Below are 18,876 nucleotides of genomic sequence, written 5' to 3'. Positions count from 1 at the left end.
CGGCACTTGATCATCGGTGATTTGAATCATGACGAGTACGACTTCATCAACCCCGTTCACTTGAACGCTTCCGCATAGCGATCTACAAGGGTATGTAGATGCACTCTCCTTCCCCTCGTTGCTGGTTTCTCCATAGATAGATCTTGGTGATACGTAGGAAAATTTTGAATTTCTGCTACGTTCCCCAACAGTGGCATCATGAGCTATGTCTATTGCGTAGATTCTATGCACGAGTAGAACACAAAGTAGTTGTGGGCGTTGATTTTGTTCAATATGCTTGCCGTTACTAGTCTTATCTTGATTCGACGGCATCGTGGGATGAAGCGGTCCGGACCAACCTTACACGTACTCTTACGTGAGACCGGTTCCACCGACAAACATGCACTAGTTGCATAAGGTGGCTGGCGGGTGTCTGTCTCTCCCACTTTAGTCGGATCGGATTCGATGAACAGGGTCCTTATGAAGGGTAAATAGCAATTGGCATATCACGTTGTGGTCTTTGCGTAGGTAAGAAACGTTCTTGCTAGAAACCCATAGCAGCCACATAAAACATGCAAACAACAATTAGAGGACGTCTAACTTGTTTTTGCAGGGTATGCTATGTGATGTGATATGGCCAAAAGGATGTGATGAATGTTATATGTAATGTATGAGATTGATCATGTTCTTGTCAAGGGAATCACGACTTGCATGTCGATGATGAGACAACTTCAAGAAGACACGATGATGGAGATCATGATGATGGAGATCATGGTGTCATACCGGTGACAAGATGATCATGGAGCCCCAAGATGGAGATCAAAGGAGCTATATGATATTGGCCATATCATGTCACTATTATTTGATTGCATATGATGTTTATCATATTTATACATCTTATTTTCTTAGTACGACGGTAGTAAATAAGATGATCCCTCATTAAAATTTCAAGAAGTGTTCTCCCCTAACTGTGCACCGTTGCTACAGTTCGTCGCTTCGAAGCATCACGTGTTAATAGGGTGTGATAGATCCTTTCGTTCACATACAACGGGTGTAAGCAAGATTTACACATGCAAAAACACTTAGGGTTAACTTGACGAGCCTAGCATGTGAAGACATGGCCTCGGAAAACAGAGACCGAAAGGTCGAGCATGAGTCGTATAGAAGATACGATCAACATGAAGATGTTCACTGACGTTGACTAGTCCGTCTCACGTGTTAATCGGACACGGCCTAGTTCACTCGGATCATGTAATCACTTAGATGACTAGAGGGATGTCTATCTGAGTGGGAGTTCATAAGATGAACTTAATTATTCTGAACATAGTCAAAAGGATTTTGCAAATTATGTCGTAGCTCACGCTATAGTTCCACTGTTTAGTTATGTTCCTAGAGAAAAATTAGTTGAAAGTTGATAGTAGCAATTATGCGGACTAGGTCCGTGAACTGAGGATTGTCCTCATTGCTTCATAGAAGGCTTATGTCCTTAATGCACCGCTCAGTGTGCTGAACCTCGAACGTTGTCTGTGGATGTTGCGAACATCTGACATACACGTTTTGATAACTACGTGATAGTTCAGTTAAATGGTTTAGAATTGAGGCACCAAAGATGTTTTGAAATGTCGCGAAACATATGAGATGTTTCGAGGGCTGAAATTGGGATTTCAGGCTCGTGCCCACGTCAAGAGGTATAAGACCTCCGACGATTTTCTTAACCTGCAAACTAAGGAGAAAAGCTCAATTGTTGAGCTTGTGCTCGGATTGTCTGAGTACAACAATCATTTGAATCAAGTGGGAGTTGATCTTCCAGATAAGATAGTGATGTTTCTCCGAAGTCATTACCACCAAGCTGCTAGAACTTCGTGATGAACTATAATACATCAGGGACATATATGATGATCCTTGAGATATTCGCGATGTTTGACACCGCGAAAGTAGAAATCAAGAAGGAGCATCAATTGTTGATGGTTAGTAAAACCACTAGTTTCAAGAAGGGCAAGGGCAAGAAGGGATACTTCATGAAACAGCAATTCAGCTGCTGCTCTAGTGAAGAAACCCAAAGTTGAACCCAAACTCGAGACTAAGTGCTTCTGTAATAAAGGGAACAGCCACTGGAGCAGAATTACCCTAGATACTTGGTAGATTAGAAGGCTGGCAAGGTCGATAGAAGTATATTGGATATACATTATGTTAATGTGTACTTTACTAGTACTCCTAGTAGCACCAGGGTATTAGATACTGGTTCGGTTGCTAAGTGTTAGTAACTCGAAATAAAAGCTACGGAATAAACGGAGACTAGCTAAAGGTGAGCTGACGATATGTGTTGGAAGTGTTCTCAATGTTGATATGATCAAGCATCGCACGCTCCCTCTACCATCGAGATTGGTGTTTGCGTTGAGCATAGACATGATTGGATTATGTCTATCGCAATACGGTTATTCATTTAAGGAGAATAATGGTTACTCTGTTTATTTGAATAATACCCTCAATAGTCTTACGCCTGAAATGAATGGTTTATTGAATCTCGATCGTAGTGATACACATGTTCATGCCAAAAGATAGTAATGATAGTACCACCTACTTGTGGCACAGCCACGTAGGTCATATCGGTATAAAACGCATGAAGAAGCTCCATGTTGATGGATCTTTGGACTCACTCATTTTTGAAAAGTTTGAGACATGCGAACCATGTCTATTGGTGTGTATGCATGAAGAAACTCCATGCAAATGGACCGTTTTGTACTCGCTTGATTTTGAATCACTTGAGGCATGCAAATCATACCACATGGGCAAGATGACTGAAAGCCTCGGTTTCAGTAAAATGGAACTAGAAAGAAAATTGTTGGAAGTAATACATTTTGATGTGTGCAGTCCAATGAGTGCTGAGGCATGTAGTGGATATCGTTATGTTCTTTCTTCACAGATGATTTGAGTAGATGTTGAGTGCATTTACTTGATGAATCACGAGTCTGAATTATTGAAAGGTTCAAGTAATTTCAGTGTGAAGTTGAAAGATCGTCGTGACAAGAGGATAAAAGATCTATGATATGATCATAGAGATGAATATCTGAATTACGAGTTTGGCACAGAATTAAGACATTGTGGAAATTGTTTCACAACTGATACAGCCTGGAACACCATAGTGTGATGGTGTGTCCGAACATCATAACTGCACCCTATTGGATATGATGCATACCATGATGTCTCTTATCGAATTACCACAATAGTTTATGGGTTAGGCATTAGAGACAACCACATTCACTTTAAATAGGGCACCACGTAATTCCGATGATATGACACCGTATGAACTATGGTTTAGAGAAACCTAAGCTGTCATTTCTTAGAAGTTTGGGGCTGCGACGCTTATGTGGAAAAGTTTCAGGCTGATAAGCTCGAACCCAAAGCGGACAAATGCATCTTCATAGGACACCCAAAACAGTTGGGTATACCTCCTGTCTCAGATTCGAAAGCAATAAAGGATTGTTTCTAGAATCGGGTCCTTTCTCGAGGAAAAGTTTCTCTCGAAAGAATTGAGTGGGAGGATGGTGGAGACTTGATGAGGTTATTGAACCGTCACTTCAACTAGTGTATAGCAGGGCACAAAGAGTTGTTCCTATGGCACCTACACCAATTGAAGTGGAAGCTTATGATATTGATCATGAGACTTCAGATCAAGTCACTACCAAACATCGTAGGATGACAAGGATGCGTACTACTTCAGAGTGCTACGTAACCCTGTCTTGGGAGTCATGTTGCTAGACAACAATGAACCTACGAGCTATGGAGAAGCGATGGTGGGCATGGATTCCGATAAATGGCTCGAGGCCATATAATCCGAGAGAAGATCCATACATGAAAACAAAGTGTAGACTTTGGAAGAACTACTTGATGGTCGTAAGGCTGTTGAGTACAGATGGATTTTAAAAGGAAGACGAACAATGATGGTAAATGTCACCGTTAAGAAAGCTCGACTTGTCGTTAAGATGTTTTCTGACAAGTTCAAGGAGTTGACTACGGTGAGACTTTCTCACTCGTAGCGATGCTAAGAGTCTGTTGGAATTATATTAGCGATTACTGCATTATTTATGAAATCTTGCAGATAGGATGTCAAAACATTGTTTCCTCGACGATTTTCTTGAGGAAAGGTTGTATGTGATACAACCGGAAGGTTTTGTCAATCCTGAAAGATGCTAATAAATATGCAAAGCTCCAGCAATCCTTCTGAGGACTGGAGTAAGCATCTCGAAGTTGGAATGTATGCTTTGATGAGATGATCAAAGATTTTGGGTTTATATAAAGTTTATGAGAAACTTGTATTTCCAAATAAGTGAGTGGGAGCACTATAGAATTTCTGATGAGTATATGTTGTTGACACATTGTTGATCAGAAATGATGTAGAATTTCTGGAAAGCATATAGGGTTATTTGGAAAGTGTTTTTTCAATGGAAAGCCTGGATTAAGCTACTTGAGCATTGAGCATCAAGATCTATAAGGATAGATCAAAATGCTTAATAGTACTTTCAAATGAGCACATGCCTTGACATGATCTTGAAGGTGTTCAAGATGGATCAGTCAAAGAAGGAGTTCTTGCCTGAGTTGTAAGGTATGAAGTTAAGACTTAAAGCTCGACCGCGGCAGAATAGAGAGAAAGGACGAAGGTCGTCCCCTATGCTTAAGACATAGGCTCTACAGTATGCTATGCTGTGTACCGCACCTGAAGTGTGCCTTGCCATGAGTCAGTCAAGGGGTAGAAGAGTGATCCAAGAATGGATCACGGGACAGCGGTCAAAGTTATCCTTAGTAACTAGTGGACTAAGGAATTTTCTCGATTATGGAGGTGGTAAAAGAGTTCGTCGTAAAGAGTTACGTCAATGCAAGCTTAACACCTATCCGGATAGCTCTGAGTAGAGATACCGGATGCATATAATGGAGCAACAATTTAGAATAGCTCCAAGTAGAACAGTTATTTGGAATAGCTCCAAATAGAGCATGGTAGCTACATCTAGGAGATGACATAGAGATTTGTAAAGCACACACGGATCTGAAAGGTTCGGACCCGTTGAATAAAACCTCTCTCACAAGCAACATGATCAAACCTAAAACTCATTGAGTGTTAATCACATAGTGATGTGAACTAGACTACTAACTCTAGTAAACTCTTGGGTGTTAGTCACATGGCGATGTGACCTGTGAGTGTTAATCACATGGCGATGTGAACTAGATTATTGACTCTAGTGCAAGTGGGAGACTGTTGGAAATATGCCCTAGAGGCAATAATAAATTAGTTATTATTATATTTCCTTGTTCATGATAATTGTCTTTATTCATGCTATAACTGTATTATCCGGAAATCGTAATACACGTGTGAATACATAGACCATAATATGTCCCTAGTAAGCCTCTAGTTGACTAGCTCATTGATCAATAGATGGTTACGGTTTCCTAACCATGGACATTGGATGTCGTTGATAACGGGATCACATCATTAGGAGAATGATGTGATGGACAAGACCCAATCCTAAGCCTAGCACAAAGATCGTACAGTTCGTATGCTAAAGCTTTTCTAATGTCAAGTATCATTTCCTTAGACCATGAGATTGTGCAACTCCCGGATACCGTAGGAGTGCTTTGGGTGTATCAAACGTCACAACGTAACTGGGTGACTATAAAGGTGCATTACAGGTATCTCCGAAAGTGTCTGTTGGGTTGGCACGAATCGAGACTGGGATTTGTCACTCCGTGTAAGCGGAGAGGTATCTCTGGGCCCACTCGGTAGGACATCATCATATGCGCAATGTGACCAAGGAGTTGATCACGGGATGATGTGTTACGGAACGAGTAAAGAGACTTGCCGGTAACGAGATTGAACTAGGTATTGGATACCGACGATCGAATCTCGGGCAAGTACAATACCGCTGGACAAAGGGAATTGTATACGGGATTGATTAAGTCCTTGACATCGTGGTTCATCCGATGAGATCATCGTGGAACATGTGGGAGCCATCATGGGTATCCAGATCCCGCTGTTGGTTATTGACCGGAGAACGTCTCGGTCATGTCTGCATGTCTCCCGAACCCGTAGGGTCTACACACTTAAGGTTCGGTGACGCTAGGGTTATGAAGATATATGTGTATGCAGTAACCCGAATATTGTTCGGAGTCCCGTATGAGATCCCGGACGTCACGAGGAGTTCCGGAATGGTCCGGAGGTAAAGGATTATATATAGGAAGTGCTGTTTCGGCCATCGGGACAAGTTTCGGGGTTATCGGTATTGTACCGGGACCACCGGAAGGGTCCCGGGGGCCCACCGGGTGGGGCCACCTGTCCCGGGGGGCCACATGGGCTGTAAGGGGTGCGCCTTGGCCTATATGGGCCAAGGGCACCAGCCCCTATAGGCCCATGCGCCTAGGGTTTCCATATGGGAGGAGTCCCACTAGTGGAAGGCACCTCTAGGTGCCTTGGGGGGGAGGGAAACCTCCCTTGGGCAGCCGCACCTAGGAGATTGGATCTCCTAGGCTGGCGCACCACCCCCCCTTGGCCCTCCTATATATAGTGAGGGAGAGGAGGAACTTGATACACCAGCCCCTGGCGCCTCCCTCTCTCCCCGTTACGTCTCTCTCTCGTAGTATAGGCGAAGCCCTGCTACTGTGACGCCCTGCATCCACCACCATGCCGTCGTGTTGCTGGATCTTCATCAACCTCTCCCTCTCCCCTTGCTGGATCAAGGCATGGGAGACGTCTCCGGGCTGTACGTGTGTTGAACGCGGAGGTGCCGTGCGTTCGGCACTTGATCATCGGTGATTTGAATCATGACGAGTACGACTTCATCAACCCCGTTCACTTGAACGCTTCCGCATAGCGATCTACAAGGGTATGTAGATGCACTCTCCTTCCCCTCGTTGCTGGTTTCTCCATAGATAGATCTTGGTGATACGTAGGAAAATTTTGAATTTCTGCTACGTTCCCCAACACCCCCCCCCCCCCCCCGCCCGCCTCGCTGGGCACATCGGTCCTGATAACGCCCCCTGCTGAGGTTGATTCCCTTCCTCCTGTTTGGTCATCATCGACGGCCCTGGCTATGCTCGCAGCGGGAGGGGCATCCTCATCCTGGACCCTCCCCCCGCGATCCCCGCTCCACGCCGGACCAGGCGGTGTCTAGGTCCGACGGGCCCCCAGCCCAGGCCGCGCAAGCGCTTCTCCGCCCGGCCCGCCTCTCCGCCCGCCTCGGCCTCGCAGGCGCTGATCTCCGCCCAGCCCGCCTCTACGCCCGCCTCGTCTCCGTGCTCCCTGGGCCTTGCCCGTGGCGAGGGGTCGGCGGTGGTGACCACTCCGGTGGCCGCCCCCCCTCTCCCGCCCCGGACCGCGGCCTACTCCCAGCGGGGCAGATCGTCCTCGTCCCCGATGACGTCCTCCCGTTGCAGTGCCCGGATTGAGGCATCCAGGCCGGTGGGTAGCCCAGCTCTTCCTATCCCCGAGCGGGCAGAGCTTCGGGCCGCTGCCCGGAACCTTGAGCCAGGTACTCCACCCATTCCTGCTACTCCTGCTACTTGTTCGTTCTCTGCTCTAGAGGCTGCCTACTGGGTCACCTTGCAAAGGTGGCTGCGGATTCGGCTATCGTGTTCCGGGGAGAAGTTGCTCCCCCGTCAGTCCAGATTGAGGCGATTCGCGCGAGGGAGATCCTCGATGGACGTCTGGCGGAAGCCCGCGCGCGTATGACGACCACCTCGGGTACGGCTTCCGGCGCCTCCACCCACATCCCGCCACCTTCTGTGGCTGATCCAGTGGAGATCCGCGGACGTACCCGGTCCTGCACTGCAGCCCTCCGCGCTCAGAGCGCATCACGTGTCTTGGGGTCAAGCAGCCCCCCGATGGATTTGTGATGCGGACCCTCTTCTGGAACATCCGCGGTTTCAGCCAAGACGACCGCCGCCGCCAACTGATCGAGTACATGCAAACCAAGCGTATTGACATCGTAGCCACCCAAGAAACTATGCTTACGGAATTCTCCTTGTCGGAGCTCGAGCATTTGAGCTCCGACCTATTTGCTTGGCACTAGCTCCCTTCTAGTGGGAGTGCGGGATACTCGGGGGGCATCCTCCTAGGGGTGAAGGATGCCACCTTTGAGATTGGTAGCATGGATAGGGGAGAGTTCTTTGTCAGTATGGAAGTATTTGAGCATGCCCTAAACTTCAAATGGGAAATTATAGCGGTATACGGCCCGGCTGACCATCGCCGGTCTGAGACCTTCCTTGCGGAGCTCCAAAGGAAGGTGGCGGCCGCCCAGCTACCGGTGGTGGTGGGTGGAGACTTCAACCTCATCCGGCCGGAGGAGGACAAGAGCAATAATTTGGTCAACTTCCTCCGGATGCAGATGTTTAATGACAGCATCGCGGACATGGGCCTTTGGGAGCTCGAGAGGGTCGGTGCCAGGTTCACCTGGACCAACCGACAGGTGGAGCCGACCCGGTCGGTCCTCGACGGGGTCTTTGCCTCCCCTGAGTGGGACATTAGATGCCCCCTAGCTTCGCTCCGGGCGATCGCGCGGATTGGATCCGACCACGTGCCCCTTCTCCTATCTTCGGAGAACGAACGACCACCTCTCCCATCCTGCTTTAGATTCGAGACCTTCTGGCTGTGCCAACCCGGGTTTGCCGCGGCGGTGGCCGCCCGTGGCGCGAAGCGCGGGAGGCTCCCCACCGCTCGCTATCGGCCGTTGACTCCTGGCACTTCTGTGCTAAACGGTCACGGCAATTCATGAAAGGTTGGGGAGCTAATGTGGGCCGAGACATCTGTGAGCATAAGAAAGCCCTCCTAGAGGCCATCCAGGGCCTCGATATGCAGGCCGACTCCGCTGGTCTCACCTCGGAGGAGTGGATGCTTAGGTATGATTTGGAGGATCAGCTCACGGTCATCTACACGGATGAGGAGGCCTACTGGCGCTTGCGAGGTACGCAGAATTGGATCCTCAAGGGGGGTGCCAATACCGCTTACTTCCAAGCCATTGCCAACGCACGCCGTCGCTGGAACTCCATTCCGCTTCTCTGGGACGGCGAGAACCTCCTGCAAAGGACGGAAGACATCCGGTCTCACGTTGACAGCCTTTACAGAGACCTATTCTCTGCCTCTCCGCAGGGAGGTCTTGCCCTAGTGCAAGACATCTGGCTGGCCCACTGTTGCGTCTCCCCTGCGGACAATGCGTCCCTTACGGCCCCGTTCTCCGATGCGGAAGTGTGGGCGGCAATTAAGGGTATGAACTCTTCTTCGGCCCCCGGGCCGGATGGCCTCCCAGTGAAGTTCTTCCAGACTTTCTGGGACATGGTCAAACCAGAGGTCATGGCCCTGTTTGAGGAGTTCTTCGTGGGTTCCATTGACCTCACCAGACTGAACTTCAGAATCATTACCCTCATCCCCAAAGTTACCGGGGCCTCAGATATCCGCCAGTTCCGGCCAATTATGGTGATTAACGTCATCTTTCGCATCCTTGCGAAGGGGTTTGCCATTAGTGTGGCCCCTATTGCCGACAGGATCACCCACCCCGACCAGTCGGCATTCATTCAGGGCCAATTCATCCTTGACGGAGTCCTGGTTTTCCATGAAGCTCTCCATGAGGTGCGCTCCAAACACCTCAAGGCAGTCTTCCTAAAACTGGATTTCCACAAGGCGTATGATACGGTCAGTTGACCCTTCCTTCGGGAATGCTTGCTAAGGAAAGGCTTCGATGACCGGTGGATCTCCCGAGTGATGCATTTAGTATCCTCGGGCCGGACTGCGGTGAACATCAACGGCGAGATAGGCCCCTTCTTCCCCATATTCTGTGGGGTCCGCCAGGGCAACCCCTTCTCTTCGTTCCTCTTCAACATGGTCGTCGATGCGCTGGCAGCTATCTTGGACAAAGCCAAGGCGCCTGGCCACATTAAGGGCATTGTCCCACATCTAGTTGGAGGGAATGGGATCTCCCTCCTGCAATATGTGGACGACACCATTATCATGGTGGAAGGCTCGGAGACCGACATCATGAACTTGAAGTTCCTCCTGCTGTGCTTCCAACAGATGTCTGGCCTTAGGATCAACTTCGATAAGAATGCGGTTATGATCTTGGGATATTCCCAAGACGAGCGCCAGAGCATAGCGGACCGGCTCAACTATCAGCTTGGGTGCTTCCCCACGACGTATTTGGGGGTCCCCATTAGCGACTCGAGGCTCACGGTGGCCGAGCTTCGCCCCATGGTGGGGAAGCTCCAAAACCGCATTGAGCCTTGGCAGGGTCGGTGGCTCTCGAAGGCAGCCCGGACAGTGCTTATTAACTCGTCCCTCTCCGGCCTACTCTTGTTCATCATGAGCTTCTACAGCCTCCCGGAGACTTTGCACCACAAGATTGCCACTGTGCAGGGTCGCTTCTTCTGGGCAGGCGAGGGAGACAAGCAGAAATACCACATGGTGCGTTGGTCGGAGATATGTAAACCACGGGACCAAGGGGGCCTCGGGATCATGTCATCCAAACGCATGAACATAGCCCTTCTAACGCGATGGTTGTGGCGGATTGCCAACGGAGAAGGGGGCCTGTGGCTGCGCCTCATTCAGCAGAAATACCTCCTTGGCCAGCCACTTGCCTTCTGCCAGCGATCCGGAGGATCACAATCCTGGCAGTCCATCATCCAGCTCCTACCGATACTACGCATCGGAACATCGATCACGGTTGGATCGGGTACCTCCACAATGTTTTGGTTCGACAAATGGGCTGGGGACTCCCCCCTTGCTGCCTGGTTTCCCGACTTATTCTCCATCACAGTTGATCCTCGGATCTCTGTCGCGACGGCCCTTATTGACTTAGGGCACCTCGTGTTTCGGCGTGCGTTTGGCCCGGCTGAGAATGCGGACTGGCTTGAGCTGCTGGAATGCATAGCGTTGCACGAGCCTGCTCTCGAGATGGGTGAAGACCGCACCAGATGGCGGCTAGAGCCATCAGGGCAATTTTCCACAAAATCTCTATACCAGGCCATTGCACCTTCGATGGGGCATGAGGCTCTCACTTCCATTTGGGAAATTCAGCTCCCTCTGAAGATTAGGATTTTCTTGTGGCAATGGATTCGCGGGCGTCTCCCCTCTGGCGTAGAGGTATTGAAGCGCAACGGTCCAGGGGATGGGCGATGCCCGCTCTGCGGGCCTGAAGAGGACTCTAACCATATCTTCTTCTCCTGCTTGTCCGCGCAGTTCCTTTGGAGCTATTTCCGTGAATTAGTGGGTGGAATCTAGGACCACAACAACTTCCCCGCACTTTTTGCGAAACTCCAGGCGTTGGCACCCCCAATGCGCCACATTGGGTGGCTGACCATTGGCGTACTAGCCTGGACGTTGTGGACTGTTAGGAATAAGCTTGTGATTCAACGCATTCCTCTTCGTCATGCTACTGATACTTTGTTCAAATGGTCTGGTTACTTGCAGCTTTGGCGGCCGCTTAGCCGTCCCCGGGAGAGAGACGCCATCACCGCCTTCATCACCCAGCTTCGCTCGATGGCGCTCAGGATGGCTCCTCTGCTTTCCCCACCACCGCCGGAGCCGGATTAGATCTTCTTCACCTCGTCGCCGCCGCCTTGTTGTGTTGGATGTGTGTGTGGCCTCGATGTTGGGCTTGTTATGCTGTGCCCTCAGCTGAACCTGGGTTTCGTGTGTGACTGTGTGTCGGATTGAGTGCGGTGGCCTTGCGTGAGTGCGTGTTTGTATGGTTGGAACCTTGGTTCTGTATGCTTGACGTTGCTTTATTTATAAAGCGGGACGGAAGCCTTTTTCGATATCTCGGAACATGGCTCAGAGGTTGTATTACCTCAGCTAAGCTCAATAGAACCACAAATGTAAAGTGACGAAAATGATTGCAAGCAACCAAACATGTCCTAACAGTCTAGGGACTAATGGGTTTGCCCCCGGGCCCTCCGGTCACACACACACGCACACGCGCTTGTGTGTGTCTCGAACTCTCGATGCAACAATTTGACAGCGGCAGTACCACAGTTACGTCTTGGGTTGCAGAAGAAACAGACCAGAGGCAAACTCAAACCATGATGACATGCATAATTTTAGATCGTATAAATAAATACACAACTAATTCAAGTGGGTGATCAAGTTGTGTCTAGGGACCAACCATGCAGTACGAAACGCCGGTTTATATCTTGATTTGAAACTAGAGAGTAACATACACCAGCCCCCACGCTCATGACTCTCCCCGCCCCCCGCTCCTGTTCCGCCGTGCGCCGCTCCGGCACCGGTGTCCACCGCGCTCTTGCACCCCGGCTCGTGCCACTCCGGCCGTTCCGGCCACCTCTTCCCTCTCCCAGTCTTCATCCTCCTCCTCCGTGGCCCGTCGCGTGCCGCGGCCATGACCACCAGCCCCAGATCTGTTTCGGCCTTGGCCCGGCCGGAGGGTGAGAGACCGATCGTCTCTGGGCTGGGGCTCTCGGGGGGCTCGGCGGAGTCTGACCCTCAGCTAGCGGTGGAGTCGGCGCCGCGCCTGGAGGCCCCGGTCGAGGCTTGGGAGCGGCCGCCTCCGTCCAAGAAGGAGCTCTGGAGGCTTCGGCATGGCCAGGGAGCGCAGGCGGGCTCGTCAAGGGCCAGGCAGGGTGCTCCGCCGCTGCTGCGCGTGGAGGTGATCCCGGAGCTGAGGGACAAGTGCTTCCGGTGCCTGGAGAAGGGCCACTTCCGGCAGGACTGCACCAATCAGGAGGTGTGTTTCCGGTGCGGTTTGCCCGGTCATGGATCCCGCGACTGCAAGAGGCCGAGGAGTCCGTCCTCTGCTGATGAGCTGATGCATGAGGCTATCGCCAAGGTGGCTCGCCGCACCTCTCCGCGGGTGAGCCCGGATCACCCGGTGGCCCGCGGGGCCGCCCCGCCGCCGCTCTCCTACTCGCTGCCGCGTGCGGCCGAGGTGGCTTGGCCTCGGCTGGCACCCCCTAGGCTCCAGGTGGCCATGGATGCGGATGATGGCGTGTCTGAGGTCTGCGTGGTCCGCCGCTCGCAGTCCACGGAGGAGCTGGAGCGTCGGCTGCGCTTCGCCATGGTCGCCAACGTGGGCAGAGCTCGGAGGAGGCTGGCGCCGCAGCGCGTGCTCGAGATTCTGGCGGGCAGGCTCGACATCTCAGAGGATCAGGTTTCGGTACACCCATACAGGCCAGAAGATTTCCTGGTTGTCTTCACCTCTGCGGCGATCAGGAACAGAGTAGCGGCGTGCCCGGAGGTGGAGTTCCAGGGAGACAGGCTGCACTTCAGGCCTTGGAACAGGCAATCGCAGGCCGTGCATTCGATCTTCGGATTCAAGGTTTGGATCGTCATGGAGGGGATCCCGCCCCACGCCTGGGAGAGGGATACGGCGGAGGACCTTCTCGGCACGGCGTGCAAGGTGGACACGGTGGCACCGGAAACTAGCTCAAGGTCGGATCTTTCGGCATTCAGGCTTACTGCATGGACAGCTAATCCTGAGGCCATCCCTTCCCTCCGCTGGCTCGCCATCCCGGAGCCTGGCTTGGAGGTTCCCCCGCCGCTGCTTCAGTACAAGGTCCTCATCCATGTCGACGCAGTTGCAGACTTCAGAGAGGCTGGGGAGCCGTGGTTCTTGGGTCGCTCCTCCGATAGTGGCCAGAGCGGTCTGCCAGATTCGCCAGATAGTTTCGGTGATAATGGAGGTGGCGCTAGGCCGCAGCAGCGAGTTTGGCAATTTGGTGTGAGAGATGTGCGCGGCGGCGAGCTTGGGCGCGAGGGAAGCGGCGGCGGACATGGTGGCTCGACGATGAGCACGGAGAGGCCAGACTGGCGCCTACCCCCGATGGCCCCCACCCCGGTTGTGCCACATGGTGGGCCCACGGTGCGGGTGCAGGATAGGGTGACTGTCAGGAAATCACCTTTTGACCGTCTTTCGGGTCAGCAGGCGGGTGGGGGCGCCGGAGAGAAGGTTCCCGAGGCTAGTTTGAACAGTCGTGGCACGGTTTCGACTGGGCAGGAGGAGGATGCGCAGGAGTTGCCGTTAGGTGATCGTGGGGTGGCCTTGGCTGTTGTGGGTGTGGATCCCCAGGCCGACAGGATCGCCAGGACTGAGCAGCCACCTCGCCTGGCCCTGTCCCCGAACCGCATGACGACGGATATGTCGATGGAAGTGCTAAGGAGCTGCGAGCCAATGGGGACTCAGCTGCTACGAGCTAGAGAGGACGAGACTGACCATGCGGGGACGGTGAGTCGGGACCCACTGCTGCAGATTCTCTCGGACCGCTCTATCCAAGAGGGCAGTCGGTGACCGGTGGGACCTGTGGGGCCGCCCACGGGAGAAGCGGATGGCGGGAGTGGTGTGCAGCAGGAGGTGGCCCCGGCCTTGGGGCGTGAGCCAATACTGGAGGAACGTGGAGTATGCACGAAAGGTGGGGCCAATGATGGGAACCATGCACATGCAGCATGCATGGCGGCATGCACGTATGGCGCCAACAAGGTTACCAGTGTGGTTTTGGATGATGCTCGGGGGGCTGATTATGGGTACGCCGCAGTGCGGCCAGCAGGAGGAAACGCGGCAGTGCGACCAAATGGTCATGTCTCACATTGAGGCAGAGGCACGCGAAGAGACAGAAGGAATGACCATGCAAGAGGCCCAGGCGTATGGCAAGCTCAAGAGTTTCTGCTCCAACATCATCAAAAAACTTGCTCCCCCCTGCTGAAAGAGGTACAGGCGGCACAGCTGCATCCAGAAGCAGAACCTTTCACACCCAAGAGAGCCACTCGATCGTCAAAGAAGGCTGTAGGAACTAGAAGATCAAAGGAGAGCCAGGCGGAGAATGTGTTGCTTCATGCGCTTGGCATGGTACCAGAGGACCTGGAGGTTGAAGATGGGGTGGTGCACGAGCTCAAGGCTCTGTTCGACTCCCCTTTGAGGGAGCAGCATGTGAGGATCATTGCTGCTCTCTTCGGCAAGACAATCCCATCGGCAGAAGAATTGGAGGCGAGCAACTCGGTGATAATCTCGGTCAACTAGGAGATGGTGGGTGGGGCTAGTGGCCGATCCTCGTTTATGGATCTACACCCCCAAGTGTTGTGCTGGAATGTTCGCGGCCTGAACAATCCGGCAAAGCGCAAGGCTGTTAGAGAGTTTGTGAGCTCGGTGAAGTGTAACCTGGTCTGTTTCCAGGAGACCAAGTTGGATGTAATAGATCATTTCATAGTAATGCAATGCCTAGGGCCGTCTTATGACGGCTTCGCTTACTTGCCGTCCCAGGAAACTAGGGGTGGCATCCTCGTGGCGTGGAATAGCTCCGTGCTGATGGTTGACAACTTCCAGTACAACGCTAACTTCCTTACCGGCTTGGTGCACACTAAGGTTGGGGATCCTTGGTGGATCTCAGTCGTCTATGGGCCACAAAGTGACGAAGAGAAGTGCCAATTCCTGTCGGACCTAGATGCGAGGCGTGCTGGTTGCCCGGGGCCGTGGATGCTGTTAGGACACTTTAACATGATACTAAGGGCCGCGGAGAAGAGTAATAGCAACCTTAACAGATCTATGATGAATAGATTTAGGCAGTTTGTGGATGACCAAGAGCTCAAGGAGATGTACATGCACGGCCGTAAATTTACGTGGTCGAATGAGCGGGCGGTGCCGACCCTCACCAAGATTGATCGGGTGCTCATTTCTGTTGATTGGGAGTTGGAAAACCCCTCTTACCTGCTCCAGGCGCTCTCCACAGGAGTTTCTGATCACGCGCCATTACACTTGTCTACGAGCGCAAATTTCTGCCCTAAAAAGAGGTTCCACTTTGAGCTTTTCTGGACTAGAATGGATGGTTTTGAGGATGCTGTGATAGAGGCCTGGGTGTGTGACGCGTCCATCATCGACCCCTACAAGAGGCTGGATGCTCTGATGCGCAATACGGCTAACCACCTGCAGGCGTGGGGCCAGAGGAAACTAGGGAATGTGAAGACACTCATGAGGGTGGCCACCTAGGTCATACACAAGCTGGACGTAGCCCAGGAAAGCAGAATTTTGCAACGGGAAGAGGTGTGGTTGCGAAGAACTCTGAAACACTCGCTCCTAGGGTTGGCTGCGCTCGAGAGGACAATTGACCGGCAAAGGTCGAGGCTCAAGTGGATCAAAGAGGGCGACGCCAACACCAAGCTGTTCCAAGTTGTGGCAAATGGAAGAAGGACCAAGAACTATATTCCATATATCAAACATGGTAGCGAGATCATTACCGACCAGGAGAGAATGGTGGACACGTTCGCTCAACAGTACAAGCAGTTAATGGGCACGGCTCATGCCAGGGAGCATACTTTAGACTTGCAATTCCTTCAGATGGAACCAAAGGAGATGGGGTCACTTGAGGAGATCATTACGGAAGATGAGGTTTGGCAGATCATCAAAGAAATGGCACCGGATCGCGCACCAGGACTAGACGGCTTCATCGGTGCTTTCTACCAAAGAGCCTGGCAGATTATAAAACATGACATTATGGCTGTGATGCTAAAGTTGTACGTGGGGGATACTAGAGGTTTTGCGAAGCTAAACAAAGCCCACATTATCCTCATTCCTAAAAAGCCGGATGCAGAGGAGATCGGTGATTACCGGCCGATCAGTCTTATTCATAGTATCCCCAAGCTATTCGCTAAGGTTCTTGCGAACCGGCTGCGTAACCGAATGCCGGAGATTGTGGCCACGAATCAGTCCGCGTTTATCAAAGGAAGGCACCTGCATGACAACTTTCTGCTGGTTCGGCAAGTTGCGCGGAAGATTCATGCAAGAAGAGTCCCGGGAGTGTTCATCAAGTTAGACATCTCTAGAGCGTTTGACTCCCTTTCTTGGTCGTTTCTACTGGAAGTCTTGAGGGCTAAGGGTTTTGGACAGAGGTGGAGGACGTGGATCATGGCGATCTTACAATCTGCTAGCACCAAGGTACTGGTGAATGGTATCCCCGGTGGAAGTTTCTTGCACGCTTGTGGTCTGCGCCAAGGCGACCCTATATCACCATTGCTCTTTGTGATCGCCATGGAGGCCCTTACGACGCTTTTCAACAAAGCTACTAATGAAGGCGTGCTCAGCTCTTATAATGGAATATCGGCGCTGCAAAGACTATCGATTTATGCGGACGATGTAGCGCTGTTCGTCAAGCCTTCGAGGCAGGATTTGTCGGCGGTTCGCGAGATGCTGGATTTGTTTGGTGAGGCATCGGGGCTCAAAGTTAACTACCGCAAATCTTCGGCTATCTTGATCCGTGGGGATCAAGAAGATAAGGAAAGGGTGGCCGGATTGTTGCACTGTGGACTTGCCGAATTTCCTTGCAAATACCTCGGTCTACAGCTTGCAATCCGGAATTTAACGCGCGCTGAATGGATGCCTATGCTTGACCAAGTCCGGAAAGTGATCCCTGCCTGGCAACGAGGACTTATTCAGCGACCAGGTCGTCTAGTTTTGGTTCAGTCCGTTGTTGCAGCTAGGCCTGTGCACCACTTGATGATCACTGATGCGCCTGATTGGGTGTTCGAGGAAATGGATAAATGGATGAGGTCGTTCTTCTGGGCAGGGAAGGACAAAAGTAACGGAGGGCAATGTCTCGTGGCTTGGAACCAAGTGTGCCGACCAAAGAAGTTCGGAGGTTTAGGGATAAAGAACATGAAAGCCCAGGCTCTGGCGCTGAGAGTGAGGTGGGAGTGGCTAAGAAGGACTGATCCTAGCAGACCATGGCAAGGTTTAGCTATGGCGGCTGACTGTGATGCAAGAGCTGTTTTTGAAAGCATGGTTAGGATTGAGGTTGGAAGGGGTGACAGCGTCCTGTTCTGGAGAGATAAGTGGATACGAGGAGCTGGAGTGGCAGATATCGCGCCGCGCTTGATGGAGACGGTGCCAAGGAGAATCATTAACAGCCGGACGGTCCTTCAGACTCTTACGGAGAACAGGTGGTACGAGGACTGCGATGCCATGGCTACCTTCACTGCCCAGTTGCAGTGTATGCACCTCTGCCATGCAATCGCCTCGGTGCATAGAGATGCGAATGAACCGGACCGGTTCACTTGGCCGGCGACGAATACGGCGAGCTACTCGGCAAAATCGGTCTATGACCATCTTTTCTCGGGCCTGCAGAAATCACCAACGGCGGCTTGCACTTGGAGAAGCTGGGCGACCTTAAAGTGCAAGTTGTTCATTTGGTTGGCGTTACAATATCGATTGTGGACATCGGATAGACGGGCACGTCATGGCCTGCAAGACCAGTCGTCGCCATGTTTCACGTGTTTGCAAGCGGAGGATAACGTGGACCATATACTGGCCAAGTGCACTTTTGCACAGGAGGTGTGGCAGCGTGTGTTTGACCTGCTCGGACTTAATGTGGTAGGCACTACTACGAATGACACCTTCCCTGCTTGGTGGATGAGAGAAAGGAAGAAGTTTAGTGGAGCGGACAGAAGAGGCTTTGACACTCTCGTGACGGCAGTGGCTTGGACTCTTTGGAAGCAAAGAAATGTCAGGGTTTTCAACAGACAGGAGCAGAAGAAACCTGCACCCCTCATCCCCAATCTTGTGTTTGAGGAAATCACGGCATGGCATACGGCAGGGCTTGGAGCGGGACGTCTACAACGTTTTGTGAGAAGTTAGATTAGGTGTGCTTCGGAGTCGAGTAGGTGTGTGTCACTCACCCTTGATGTTCGCATCAGGGATGGGCTTCTTATACATTAACTCTCTTTTGTCTATAAAAATATGGTACGTTATTGGCGTACTCTCGAAAAAAAAAACTAGAGAGAGTACACCCAAGTGATCCGGCCCTAAACGTGGTCCTGCTCTTGCGCTCCATTCTTCCATTTGTGTAAAGGCGCCAAAAGCCACGACGTCGACGCTGCAACGGTCCACTTTACTAACATAGTTTTATCATCCATCTTCAGTGACATCC

At 51.7% G+C, this 18,876-nt stretch overlaps 1 protein-coding gene across 1 annotated transcript; it reads left to right on the top strand.

Annotated features, from left to right (window-relative positions):
• Positions 1–12,350: 12,350 nt before the first annotated feature.
• LOC147971754 (uncharacterized) lies at positions 12,351–14,255 on the top strand. Its single transcript, XM_087524102.1, has one exon. The coding sequence runs from the start codon at positions 12,351–12,353 to the stop codon at positions 14,253–14,255; it is 1,905 nt and encodes a 634-aa protein (XP_087380228.1).
• The last annotated feature ends 4,621 nt before the right edge of the window (positions 14,256–18,876 follow it).

The sequence above is a fragment of the Triticum urartu genome, chromosome 5A, assembly GCF_056163025.1.
Source record: "Triticum urartu cultivar PI428250 chromosome 5A, HENAU_Tu73, whole genome shotgun sequence".
Classification (NCBI taxonomy): domain Eukaryota; kingdom Viridiplantae; phylum Streptophyta; class Magnoliopsida; order Poales; family Poaceae; genus Triticum; species Triticum urartu.
The sequence above is the reverse complement of the archived record's forward strand: the minus strand, read 5'-3'. Positions and strand labels throughout refer to the sequence as shown.

Excerpts from the sequence above, each read along its gene's own strand:
- LOC147971754 (XM_087524102.1), top strand. The coding sequence starts at position 12,351 with ATGACCACCAGCCCCAGATCTGTTTCGGCCTTGGCCCGGCCGGAGGGT.